This window comes from Primulina huaijiensis, chromosome 16, assembly GCF_012295235.1.
Source record: "Primulina huaijiensis isolate GDHJ02 chromosome 16, ASM1229523v2, whole genome shotgun sequence".
NCBI classification, from domain to species: Eukaryota; Viridiplantae; Streptophyta; class Magnoliopsida; order Lamiales; family Gesneriaceae; genus Primulina; species Primulina huaijiensis.
The window spans coordinates 2,845,140-2,859,887 of record NC_133321.1 but is presented as its reverse complement, the minus strand read 5'-3'; the positions used below and the strand labels follow the sequence as shown (position 1 = coordinate 2,859,887).

The window sequence follows — 14,748 nt, the reverse complement described above, 5'->3', positions numbered from 1 at the left end:
ACACCGGCCTCAATCAGGGATAATCGTATGATAGCATCGACAAAGCGCCATCAAATCCCAAATCTCAATCAATCATCGGGGCCACAAATGACTATGTTTTAAGGGTCATGTAATACCAAACATAGCATTGTGTTCACAAACTCCAGAATCAAATCAAATCATATCAGGGTATCCAAGGATCATAGCTCAACGTGCATGTCATGTATGCCACATCAACTCAACAAATAAGGCATATAGACATGTATCTCAATCCAATCAATCAAACATATATCATATAATACAGATACCTATCGTATGTTACCCGGTCGCAACATACCTCAATTCTTCGTTCCAGTCGATGTAGCTTTAAGATTTCAGTATAGAAACTCTATCTACATCAATAACACATTCTTTTCAATCAATAATTTCATTCAATATCAACAATAAAAGTTTCAAATATCTTTTGAAATTTTAAAATTCATATCAAATTCAAATTATAGCATAATTCAATTCTGACTTCAAAACTTAGTTTCTTGTCGGTTATTCTATCGCATATATTTATCAGAATTAATAATAACTGACAAATAATTCTTCAATTTCAGTCCACGATTTAAAATTTCCTAATTATAATAAATTAGAAAAAATTCAAAATAACATCATTATAATCATCTCTTCTTCGTTACAATCATACATTATTCAACAATCTTCAATTTCTGCATGATTTAACAATTTATCGGATTTATTCCAAAAATCAACGAATTTCAAACATCATCAAAACATGAAATTTATACCTCAAATCGAAGACATCGTGTCAATGATCCCAGAACTGAAGTCGGTTCGTCGATTGGATAAATCGATAAGTCGCACGATCGAAAAGAAAAATCAAAATCCCTAAATATATTTTTCTCACATCTCTCTGTAACTTTCGAATGAATTGAATTCATTCGAAAGTTAGTATTTATCTTTTTTTTTTAATTTTAAATATTATATTATATTATATTAATAAAATAAAATAATATATACTATTTAACATTTTAAAGTCGGTACATCTCTTTGGACCAGTCAAACGATCAAATTTTCCAAAACTCAAAACATTAAACTTCTATATCTTTGAGTTTTCTACGGTATATCCAAATCTCAAATCATTTGGACTTCATATGGAAAAGATATGGTTCTAATTACCATTTTGCCCTTAAAATTAATTCATTATTTTTCAACTTATTTACGAAAATACCATCAAAATAAGTTGAATATTTTTCAACTTATTTACCAAAATGCCATCAAAGCTATTTTATTCTTGGGATTTCACAGATGATAACTTGAATATCTGCGAGAAAAAGAAGATATGTGTATTCAATTTGCTCTAGATGTTATCCATACATCAGATCTTGACACTGATGAAGGTTTTATAGAGTTGATACTTTTGAAAGAGCTGAGAGTGCTTGGAAAGATTGTTTTTTTGGAAGGATATAGAAGAATTTCATGTAATGAATTGTTTAGTTGGATGTCCCTTTGGCTAGATGTCGTTGATAGGGAAATAACTCGTGTACTGTGTGAAAGATATCATCAATGAAGTTGTTGTTTCGATTCATTTATGTTATTTTGGCATACTAACTGATATCAGTTAACTAATTAGAAGATGACTAAGTGACAATTGACTAACTGAACAGTAACTGATAATAATTGACAATTGACTAACTGAACAGTAACTGGCAATAACTGACAAAACAATATTCAAACAAATAACTAAGACAGATCAATTAAACCAAGAATATTATGAAAGTGAGAAAACTTAGTCTCGGGTAATGGTTTGGTGAAGATGTCAGCTGTCTGTTGTTCAGTTGATATGTATTCCAGCCTGATTTCCTTCTTTAGAGCATGATCTCTGATGAAGTGATGTTTGACATCGATATGCTTGGTCCTAGAGTGAAGAACTGGATTATATGTAATCGTTATTGTGCTTGTATTATCACAAAAGATTGGTGATTCTTTTGCAATGACTCCATAGTCTTTCTGTTGTCGCTGAATCCACCAGCAGCTGGATATTCTGCTTCATTTGTGGAAGTTGCGACGTTTGATTCTTGCTGAACCATGAGATCAGTCGTTCTCCTAAAAACTTACATGATCCACTGGTGCTTTTATGATTAAGCTTACATCCTGCATAATCTGCATCTGAATATCCAACTAAATTGAAAGATGAGTCCTTAGCATACCATAAGCCCATATTTTGTATGCCTTTAAGATATTTCAATATTCGTTTGGCAGCTAAAAAGTGTGATTGCTTAGGATTTGCCTGAAATCTAGCACACATACAAACATCAAATACAATATTATGACGACTAGCAGTTAGGTATAACAAAAAACCTATTAAACCTCTGTATAGTTCTCAACTGATATTCCGTCTTGATCATTATCTAATTTAATCGATGAGCTCATGGGATTATTTGCAGCTGAACATGTTTCCAAGCAAAATTTCTTGAGCAGTTCCTTCGTGTATTTGGTCTGACTGATAAAAGTACCAGTTTCCAGTTGTTTCACTTGCAGACCGAGAAAGAATATCAGTTCACCTATCATACTAATCTCAAATTTTTCCTGCATTAACTTGGCAAACTTCTCACATAATTTGGGGTTAGTTGACCCAAAAATAATATCATCAACATATATTTGCACAAGTAAAATTTGATCATTCTTTGAAAATTTGAACAGAGTCTTATCAACTGATCCAACAGTAAAATTATGATCAGTTAGGAATTTTGAAAGTATTTCATACCAAGCTCTTGGAGCTTCTTTAAGACTATATAGAGCTTTGTTCAAATGATAAACATGATCAAGAAGAGAGTGATTAACAAACCTGGTGGTTGTTTAACATATACTTCTTCCTGCAACTGACCATTCAGAAATGCACTCTTCACGTCCATTTGGTAGACTTTAAAGTTTTTGAATGAAGCATAAGCAATGAATATTCTGATTGCTTCCAGTCGTGCGACTGGTGCATATGTCTCGTCGTAATCTATTCATTTTTCTTGCCTATATCCTTGTGCTACAAGCTTCGCTTTGTTGCACAACTGAACCATCTTCGTTCAATTTCTTTCTATAAATCCACTTTGTACCTATAATAGTTTTAGAAACTGGTCTTGGAACTAAGTTCCAGACATTGTTATGGGTAAACTGATTTAGCTCTTCTTGCATAGCATTTATCCAGTTAGGATCAGCAAGAGCTTCATTAGTTTTCTTTGGTTTCAGTTGGGAAACAAAAGTTGAATGAATAAATAAATTAAACATTTGATTTCTAGTTCTTATCGGATCAGATGGATTACCTATTACCAATTCTGGTGGATGTGATTTCTTCCATCTGTATTCAGCATTTGTTGCATCCATCTCAGCAACTGTTTCAGTTGGCAACTGAATGTTCTCTTCAGTTTCAGTTGTTACTGCTTCAGTTGGTAATTGAATATTATCATTTCGTTCTACCAACTGATTATCGGGGACAATTTCTTGTTCCACTGATTGATCCAGCACTTCTGGTTCTAGTGTTTGAAGGATATTTTGATTGATATGATTTTCTTCTTCATTATCATCCTCTAAACTTATATCTATAAAGCGATCAACTAGCTCAACTGGATCAGTTGGCTTATCAGTTAGTACAGATTCATCAAATACAACATGAATAGACTCTTCGACATTCAAAATGCATTTGTTAAATACTCTATAAGCTTTACTAACTGATGAATAACCAAGAAATATTTCATCTGCAGATTTAGCATCAAAAGCTTTTAAATGATTTTTGCCATTATCGAGAATGAAACATATACAGCCGAATATTTTGAAATAAGAAACCACACTTTTACGTCCATGCCAGATCTCATATGGCGTTTTCAAATGATTTTTATTAATCATTGATCTGTTCTGAGTGTAACATGCAATGTTTACCGCCTCTGCCCAAAACCTCTGAGAAATACAGAATCAGCAAGTATTGTTCTAGCAGCCTCTTTAAGGGTTCGATTTCTTCTCTCAGCTACACCATTTTGCTGAGGTGTTCTAGCTGTTGAGAGCTCATGCTTGATCCCATTATTTTCTAAAAATTGTGAAAGATTTTGATTGATGAATTTAGTCTCTCGATCAGACCTTATTCTGTCAATACCAACTGATTTTTCATTTAATAATCTTTTGAATTGAAGCCCAAAATCTTACGTAGAACTTAATCGAAGCTTACGCACAGTGCTGGAAAACAAGTCAATCGAACTCGAAAACTTCCGATTCATGGCATGAAAGACTCTAATAGAATGGAGGAAGAAAGTTTGCTAAGCTGCTGCACAATTCTCCGACCACCGGTGGCGTTGCGCGACTGAAACAGAAAGTGGAGAGAAGCGACGGGTTGCAAAGCTGGAGAAGAGCTTCTGGATTTTGAGCGTACTGCTATTCTGATTTCTCAAATGGGTTGGGTTATAAAAATTAAATATGGAAATGGGCTGTGCCTATTTAGTTATTGGGCTCTCACATTCTCCCCCACTAATAAAAGATTTCGTCCTCGAAATCTAACAGATACAACACTGATATCCAAAACATTACGACTGATAATACATAGGAAATTCAGAATACATCACGTAATTCATTACATTCTCAAACAAATGAGGCCATTTTTGTTGCATCTTTGCCTCTAATACCCATGTAGATTCTTCCCTTCCATGTCTACTCCATTGTACCAAAACCAATGGAATCGTTTTGCTCCTTAGTTGTTTTTCCTTGCGGTACAAAATTTGCACTGGATATTCAACATAGCTAAGGGAACTGTCCAACTTCACATCCTCAACATTCAAGATATGAGACGGATCTGGCTCATACTTCCGCAACATAGATACATGAAACACATTATGTATCAAAGGCAAACTCTGCGGCAAATCCAAACGATAAGCCAACGTGCCAATCCTCTCAACAATCACATACGGACCAATATAACGCGTAGCTAACTTCCCTTTATGTCCAAATCTCATAGTACCCCGGAATGGTGATACTTTAAAGAAAACATAATCGCCCACTTGGAACTCTAAAGGTCTACGCCTTTTATTAGCATAACCGGCTTGACGATCCTGGGCTGCTTTCATCTTTTTCCTGATCAATTCAACTTTATCTTTCATTTCTTGAATAAATTTTGGTTTTGACATCTGTCTTTCTCCTACATCTTCCCAACATATCGGCGATCTGCACTTTCTTCCATACAAAGCTTCAAATGTTGTCATACCGATTGTTGCCTGAAAACTATTGTTGCAATAGAATTCAATCAAAGACAATGATTCTTGCCAACCACCTTTGAAATCCATCACTACTGCTCGTAACCCGTCTTCAAGTGTTTGAATGGTTCTTTCTGACTGACCATCTGTCTGTGAGTGATAGGCAGTGCTCATAGCCAACTTTGAACCCAAAACCGATTGCAAACTTCCCCAAAAATTCGAAGTAAACCTTGGATAATGATTGGATACTATGGTTACTAGCACACCATGCAATCTTACTATATGATCAATGTACAGTTTTGCCATTTTCATATAAGTACATGTACGATCATATGAAATAAAATGAGCTGATTTAGACAATCTGTCGACAATCACCCAAATTACATCACAACCACGATTTGAACGAGGTAAATGTGTCACAAAATCCATAGCAATGTGTTCCCAGTTCCACTGCGGCACTTCAAGACTATGTAACATTCCACCAGGTCTCATTCTTTCAGCTTTAACTTGTTGACACGTTAAACATTTAGCCACAAAATGAGAAATATCTTTCTTCATGCCTTCCCACCAATAATGAGCTCTCAAGGTATGATACATCTTTCGAATTCCTGGATGAATACTATGTCGACTACAATGTGCTTCCCGTAGTATAGCTTCTTTCAGATCTATAAAATTAGGAACCACAAGTCTACCATTAAAGCGCAGACTGCCATCTGAGGCAACACTAACTTTTCTGTCTGACCTGTTCGAGATAATTCTTTTAATCTATGAATATACGGATCAGTCCTCTGTGCTGCTTGGACGCTGGATAAAATCTGTGGCTCAACTTGAATAGATGACACTAAAAGTAGTCTCCACTGATCTGATAAGTCCATCCTGAAGTTCCCAAGTGCTCGTGAACTTTAGAGATAGTCAAAGATGTCAGCATAGCATCTTGAACTTTCATGCTGAGAGCATCTGCAACAAGATTCATTCACCCTGGTTGATACTGAATCTCACAATCAAAGTCTTTAAGCAACTCCATCCATCGACGTTGTCTCATGTTCAAGTCAGGCTGTGAGAAAAGATATTTAAGACTCTTGTGATCCGAATAAATCACAAACTGCTCACCGTACAGATAATGACGCCATAACTTCAATGCAAACACAATAGCAGCCAACTCTAAGTCAATCCAAAAGGCATAACTAGAAATTCATAATGTCCATAACGTGTTCGAAATTCTGTCATCGGAACATCTTCCTCTCGAACTCTAAGCTGATGGTAGCCAGAACGAAGATCGATCTTTGAATACACTGATGTACCCTGCAACTGATCAAACAATTCATCGATACGCGGCAGAGGATACTTATTCTTCACTGTAGCTTTGTTCAATTGCCTGTAATCAATGCACATTCTCATCGTTCCATCTTTCTTCTTTACAATACCGGAGCTCACCAAGGTGACATACTTGGTCCAATATAGCCTTTTTCTAGTAAGTCCTGTAATTGCTCTTTGAGTTCTTTCAATTCCGCTGGAGCCAAACGGTATGGTGCTCTATAAATAGGATTTGTCCCGGACACTAACTCAATGCTAAAATCAATTTCTCTCTGGGGTAGAAATCCAGGAATCTCATCGAGAAATACATCAGGGAATTCTTTGACAACAGGAATATCTGAAACTTCAAACCCTTTTCCCTGAGTCGCATCAACTACATAGATCATGAATTCTTCATTTCCCGATGACAAGATTCTAAACATTTTCATTGCTGACACTAATGGAATACGTGATTGCGAATCACTACCGTAAAAATTCCATTTACTGCCAAAATACGATCTGAATCTGACAACTCCATGGAAACAATAAACGGTAGCTCGATAATTTTACAGAGTATCCATTCCCAAAATACAGTCGAAGTCAAACATATCTAACTTGATGAGATTAGTTATCATAATATTATTATCGAATCTAATCACACGATTCAGAATTATCTCATGAGACATCAAACACACACCGACAGGTGTAGAGACTGACACAGTGTCTATCAACAGAGTAGTAGCAATCTCATGCTCATCAACAAATACAACAGATACAAATGAATGAGATGCTCCTGTGTCTATCAGGATACGAGCAGAATGATTAAAAATAAGGCAGATACCTACAATAACTCCGCCTGGTGCGTCTTGAACTTGATCCTGAGTTAAAGCATGAACTTGAGCCTGCTGTGGCCCTGGAAAACGCTGCGGAACAGAACCTCTAGGCTGAGGATAGCTAGACTGCTGAAAAGACTGAGTCGGAACAAAAGGTCTAGTTGCTTGTTCTCTAAAACCCTGACCAAACTGAGGTTGCTGAAATTGTTGTCTTACTGAATTCGGACATACTCTAGCATAATGTTCAACTTGCCCACAAATATTACAAGATCCATGAACTCCCGTACACTGAGTACTAAAATGCTTACTACCACAACGATCACAAAATACTCCACCTGGTGACCCAACTGAACTTCCACGCTGACTGCCGGAACTAGAAGAACTACTACGAGTCTGTTTCTTGAACTGTTTTCCTTTGGCCATAAAGTTTTGCTGCTTTGGTTGTTGATAAGACTGCGAAGGCTGATACGGCAGTAAAGGTTGGTATAGTGGTGCACCCACTGGCATCGGCACATTGCCTCCAAAACTCTGAGGAAAACATGGTTGAACTGACTGTGGTTCTGCCAGAAGTAGACTTGCCTCCACATTCTTGGCTTTCTCTACAGCATCAGCATAATTAATAGGCGCTCCAGCAACTACTAAAGTGCAAATGGTTCGATTCAATCCTTGCATAAAATGCGATAGCTTGTTCCGATCATTGCTAGCAACATGAGGAACATAGGCAAGAAGCGCTGAAAATTGAGAAGCATACTCTACTACAGTCATGCTACCTTGAGTCGATCTATTGAATTCAGCTTTCTTGGCTGAATAATACGAAGGCGGTGAATATTCTCGAGCAAACTGAGCGCAAAATACATCCCAAGTAACTCTTTCACCTGATTCCTTCAGAGCTTCCTCAATAGTTTCCCACCACAACTGAGCTCGGTCTTTTAATTGACAAATAGCCAACTTAAGTTGAAAATCAAGAGTGTACTCCAACATATTAAACAAGCGCTTCATACTTTTTAACCATGCTACAGCTTTCTCACTATCTTCATTCCCAAAGAATCGAGGAGGACGCATGTTCTGAAATCGAGATATCACCAGTTCCATTTCACACATTTCTCTAGTCAACTGGTTCACTTCATGCTCCACGTTAACATTTTGTGCTTCACCGCGAGGACGACGACCTCGTCTTCCCCATTTAGTCTCATTAATTCTTCTCACATTAGGAGCTTCAGATTCCTGAACAACTTCCTTTCCTTTTCTGCCTTTACGTCCAGGTGCCATCTACAAGATACAAGGATTTCATCCACAGGAAGAAACAAAATAATCGGCTTAATATAAGGGCATAAACTTAAACAAATACGCTCTAGTCATGCTGATACAATTAATTCAAAACATAGAAACAAGTAAGAGCAAATAATCAAACACATGCACAATAATTTTTTTGTGTCTAAACTCAAGTGTCCTAGACTTTAATTCGATCGTATCCCAGTTATGCTCTGATACCAAACTATCAGGGCCCGTGCACTTAATTAATATTTAATTACCAAACAACAAGGATTAATTAGTGTAAACAGCGAAAACGAGTTTAAAACGTTCATTTGGGCCTACAGAAATTTCGGCATGACCTCCCCGTAAGTAGGACATCCCAAAAATTTCAAAACACAACAACAATATTATACGCTCAAAAATAACATCAAGTTCACAAACAACCAAACACATATCTTACAGCCGCACTGGCTAGGACTAGACACAACATACCACAGATAAAATTCAACACAATATAAAAACATCACAATACAGCTACACAGGGCATCTCCCTAGCAAATGTATCAATTCAGGATAATATATAAATATCTGAGAACTCTGACACAAACCAACCGACTACTGGGTACCACTCGTTGACGCTCCACCAGACGCGTCAAATCCCCTGGAATGACTTGCTATGGCATCAAAAACAACCACAACATAAAAAGAAAACAGGGGTCGGACCCCAGTACGACAAACCAGTAAAATCACGACGTAAATAAAAGACATGTAATAATACCAAGTAAATGCAATGATATGCGATGCATGAATGGTAACAATGGAATAACGAATACCAAATGGAGTCCAAACGAATAGCATCATCAACGGTAACAGTGGTCACCCGTGCCAAGAATGCAGCATCAAATCGCCGCTCGTCCATGCACGTAGCATCGGGAATGCGAGTAGCTAAGTCGCTCGTCCCTAGCTGTCATCTGGGAATGTGGCTAATCCTAATCCACTCGTCCCTCTGATGACTCAATATATATCAATAGAATCAACATAAATCGCCGTCAAATGAGTCAAGGCTCAATATGTTATGCTAATACAATTAATGCATGAATGCAACAGAATAAACATTCAATGCACATAATATCAAACAACATTCATCGAATATTCTTACACGCCAATATAAGCGTCATAATGATATAGGTTTGAGCGTACCTCAACAATAACTTACAATACCACGATAATTTCGTAAGGACTTCCTGATGAAACACGTTCAACGATATAACCTATAATATAAATTCTCTATATACTTCAAAACACTGCATTCCAACTGACTAAAACAATTTAAATCAGCTCGGTTAAAATTCGAATTCCGGGCAGCCTATTAACCCATACAAATTCTGAAATTCCAAGCTTAATACCTCAAGAAACAAAGCTTAAACACACAATGGAAATCTCGCGAAGATGGCTCGTCGGAATTTTCGCCGGTAACACTGTTCACGATCTGAAAAACGAGCTGGAAATTAGGGGAAAAGCTTAATTCTTCACTATACAAACTACTCCACCAAAACACTACTAAGAATTGATACCAAAAATCTTACCTAGAACCGAATCGAAGCTCATGCACAGTGCTGGAAAACAAGCCGATCGAACTCGAAAACTTCCGAGTCATGGCATGAAAGACTCTAATAGAATGGAGGAAGAAAGTTTGCTAAGCTGCTGCACCATTCTCCGACCACCGGTGACGCTGCGTGACTGAAACAGAAAATGGAGAGAAGCGACGGGTTGCAAAGCTGGAGAAGAGCTTCTGGATTTTGAGCGTACTGCTATTCTGATTTCTCAAATGGGTTGGGTTATATAAATTAAATATTGAAATGGGATAGGCCTATTTAGTTATTGGGATCTCACAATCGTTGAATCTGTTTCGAGAGAGACACCATCTGAGTACATGATGCTTTCTACCTCTCACATTGAAGCCCAAATCGACTTTGGCTGTCAACAAATTCAGAATGCCCAAGAGACTATTGCTTTCTATGATGCCCAAGTAGCTGATTACGAGTTATTATTGCAGGTCGGAGTTAACTCCTTTACTACACGGAAAGGGGAGTAGTAAGAGAAGCCGAAGCCGACGCTGTTGCAAAAATGGATGACACTGAAGTTGCTACTGATCAGCCGTTTGTTTGACTTTTTTTGTATTATCTTCAAAGTTATTTTGTCTGTTTAATTTTGTTATCTTTATCTATTAATGAATTGTCTCATTGTTTTCTGAGTATTTTACATTAAATGTTACAACATCTATCTGACAACACTGCACTAAACTATTTGAATTCAGGTGGAGAAGATAACTATCTAACTCAGGGGGAGTTACTATAAGGGAAATAATACACTTCACCATTTGGTTGTTTTGTTCAGAAAAGCAAAAAAAGGGAGACTGAAAGAAATATTTTATTCCTAAATATTCCTTACTAAATTTCTTCATTGTTGATTATATTGATATATTTAAATATAGAAATTTGCATTTCTAAACTAATTACATTCTCATTAATTATTTGTTCTTGTTCGATGATATTGTGATAATATTATTGACGCTAATGATAATTTCTCTAGATATTTTATTACCATTCAAAAGAATTTTTGCCAAATGAAATTCTTTGTTTCCTAATTGTGTAAGAATCAAATCTAGGGAAAATGAGAAATATATAAGAAAGAGAGTTGTGCGTAACTTTGATAATTGATCGTCGAGGCGCGCAGAATAACGAAAAATTTAAGATTTCGCGTGATTTATTCACGCTGATTTTGTTGTGTTTCCGTAAAGTGTTGGAGACACTCGCAGCCAACACTCGTGCAAAGTGTTGGTCACAGAGCAACGTGTGACTTTGGGTTTTCAGTAATACAATCAGTGTATCTGTGGTTTTGTAATTATTTATTTGAGATGCACCACACAAGTTTTATATTTATGTATGATTTATTATGTCTTGTTTCAATCTTAAAACTTTATTTGTTCTTTAACTAATATTTTTTTCAATCTTAAAACTTTATTTGTTCTTTAACTAATATTTTTTTCTACATGTAGTGGATAAATGTTAAAACACAAAATCTGATACACACAGTCTAATAATCTCTAAACTTCCATATTAAACTAATATCTTTCAAGTTTCAATCTGTGCGGCCGGCCATTAGAAAGGAAACATCATCACCCTCCACCTTGACACCATACCCGACATCTACCCTCCACAAGATGAAAAACAAGAAGAAAAGGACAATCGCAAAGATCAAGCTTCCCATCCAAAAATGCACAACTGAAGTCAAACTAAGATCGCAGCCCTCCAGCATCAAAACGCCCTCAATATTCATATCTTCAGTTTTATTGGAGAAGTGCCCATTACTTTTAGCCCCGGATTTCTACCAAGTTGATGCCCTTGAACTCGCGCCACGGTTGCTTGGCAAGCACCTCAAGAAAGACGATGTTGTTCTTCAGATTACTGAGGTATTGTTCATTATTCCATCTCGTGTTTAGTTTTGTTTCTTTTACTCAATTTTATCGCGTCCTCTTTGTTTTGAAAAAGGTTGAAGCTTACAGGCCGAATGACTCAGCTTGCCATGGTAGATTTGGCATTACTGCTAGGACGGCTCCTGTTGTAAGTTTTGCGTTGCTTCAATTTTATCGTCTTTTATTTGAGAGAATGGGTGGCTCGTTGAATATGGTTTTGATGAGATGAAAACGGAGAGCCTTGGATGTCTTTGGTTTTTTCTTTAATGACTATATTGATATTTTTGCATAATCTTTCAATTTTTCAGGTGAAGCCTAACTTATCTGTATATGACGTTAAGAAATGTTCTGTATTCTGAGTTTAGAGTTTGAATTCTGGGTTAATGGCGAGTGATTCGACTAATATAAGTAATAGATGACAGGACTTCGATGCAACGAGAACTTATCTACTATAAAAAGGCACGGTTTGATGCGAAATACAAGACTTACATGTACTTTTTTCATCATGGATTTGACATAAACTCTATGATTATTTTACTTTAAAATGATCCAGTTATCCATATTTTTCAATTTATTTTCACCTCCCATCTCCTCGCATCCCATGAGCCAAAGGGTGAGAAATCGGTGACTCTTCACTGCTATGGACACTTCATTGTGCTTATCTTCTGACAATATGATTTCTTAACAACAGGTGGAAAAGAATTATCCTTGACTACTTTGCTGAAGACTTTAAATCTTTAATTTTTTTTTCTGTTAATTGAGGAATTTGCTTCGTGCTATAGATTGAGATTCATTTGGGTACGTGCATGATATCTATGTGATTTAGGATATGTGTAACAAAAAATATTCAAATGTTCATAATGATACCAAGCTTTATCTGAGTTCCTTCCATTTTTGTGTATGCGATGTCTTTGTGCATGCATGATTGCATGACACGTTAATAAACAGTGACAAACACAATTTCAGGTGTATGCCGCTGTCTTTCAACTATCATTTTTTTTATTATTGTAAGAAACTTTTCGTGGCATTTTAACTGAAATAGGCAAACAGTTTGAAAGAGAATCGGGCTAGAGCTGTGTCTGGTACATCATTGAATAGAAACAATTATTTTCTGATGTATGAAAATAGCCTCACTTGCATACTATACATCAAGAGTCATGTTTTTCCACCGACTTCTTAATTCCTCGTCAACAGTTTGGAGCAGGAGGGCATGCGTATATATATCTTTGCTATGGTATGCATAACATGCTCAATGTGGTGGCTGACAAGGAAGGAAATGGAGCAGCAGTACTCATTCGTGCCTGTGCTCCAGTCTGTGGTATGAATGATTACATATGTTCGATGAAATAATGTTGTAGCGACTTTATAACTTGGTTCTGTAGGTGGAGAAAAACATATGGCCATTCTAGAAACCAAATGAAGGAAATTTATATCTTATGTCCGAGTATGATAGATACTAGGAAGTCCTCTCTTTTTATGGTATCATTTTGAGGTACAGTTTACTGTTTAATACAATACACTTGTTTCCATGCTAAGGTTCTTGTATTAGCACAATATTGATTTGCTTGTCCTTTTCAAAATATTACAAATTCTTTTTTTTTTTGGGTTGAAAATTATGATATTGGCTAATTATTTTTATATTCTTTATTCTTATCAATGTGAAGCCGATTTTACATGATTCTCATCTAGTACACATGATGTTTGATTCTTTCGGAAAAAGTATTGTATAACATTAAATTGCATGTTTTTTGAAGTAGTAGCAAACTTACCATTTCACTTGTCATTTTCTCAAGGACTGGAAACCATTAAGCAGCGCCGTGGTTTAAAGACTGAGAAGCCCATTCTTCTGACAGGCCCTGGAAAAGTAAGTGGTTGGTTCTCTAATGCAGAGTTTGTCTGAACTCTGAAGGTTTATTATCTAATGTTTCTCTCTTTGTTTATCTAGGTCGGTCAGGCGTTAGGAATATCACCGGAGTGGTCTAGTCATCCTCTCTTTACTCCAGGTATGTAGTGGTAATTGCTTTGAAAACTAATACAATTGAGAGGAATTTTGAATGATTTAAAAGAGCATGACATATATAGGTGGTTTAGAGCTCTTGGATGGACCAGATCCAGAAAAGATAGTTGTTGGTCCGCGAGTTGGGATTGATTATGCTTTACCCGAGCATGTCAGTGCACCATGGAGATTTGCAATAGCTGGTACTCAATGGATAAGTGCACCTAAAAACACTCTTAGACCTATGACATGATGAAAGAGAAGGGAGAAACCCTTTTTGATGTCTGTGTGATTGACTTTACTTTGAATGAAGGCCGCAGGCCTTATTGAAAGTTCTCTTTCTATTTGAAGAACTTGTACGTTGTCTTACAGTGTCTAACGACGATAAGTGACGTCGAATTTAACATCTCTTAGCTTGTTCTTGTGATTATAGCAATGTTTGATTGACATAAATGATTCATTTCTTACCAAGAAAAAACCAATGGAAGATATGCAAATTTATCGGATGTAAATAGGAAGCATACTTTTGGATCTTTATGGAATTGTTTAAGTTCTTAAGTTGTTAATTTTCGACTCCAGTCATAATGGTAGGATAGACTTGGATCAAATTCAATCGGGTTGGGTATTGATAAAAAAAATAATACCCTATCGAGTTAGCCTGTGGGTAGGGTAGACTTGGATCAAATTAAA

The 14,748-nt window shown here is 36.4% G+C and overlaps 2 protein-coding genes across 2 annotated transcripts; one reads left to right on the top strand and one right to left on the bottom strand.

The window, feature by feature from the left end:
- Window positions 1–4,544: 4,544 nt before the first annotated feature.
- On the bottom strand, window positions 4,545–8,602 carry LOC140961730 (uncharacterized). Its single transcript, XM_073420398.1, has 8 exons — window positions 7,342–8,602; window positions 6,642–6,957; window positions 6,416–6,582; window positions 6,185–6,368; window positions 5,950–6,083; window positions 5,768–5,872; window positions 5,197–5,713; window positions 4,545–5,088 (listed from the first exon to the last, which is right to left on the bottom strand). The coding sequence occupies exons 1-8, from the start codon at window positions 8,600–8,602 to the stop codon at window positions 4,545–4,547; spliced, it is 3,228 nt and encodes a 1,075-aa protein (XP_073276499.1).
- A 3,115-nt stretch (window positions 8,603–11,717) lies between these two features.
- LOC140962149 (DNA-3-methyladenine glycosylase) lies at window positions 11,718–14,464 on the top strand. Its single transcript, XM_073421028.1, has 6 exons — window positions 11,718–12,059; window positions 12,139–12,210; window positions 13,257–13,380; window positions 13,856–13,926; window positions 14,008–14,065; window positions 14,145–14,464. The coding sequence occupies exons 1-6, from the start codon at window positions 11,811–11,813 to the stop codon at window positions 14,309–14,311; spliced, it is 741 nt and encodes a 246-aa protein (XP_073277129.1). The 5' UTR covers window positions 11,718–11,810; the 3' UTR covers window positions 14,312–14,464.
- The last annotated feature ends 284 nt before the right edge of the window (window positions 14,465–14,748 follow it).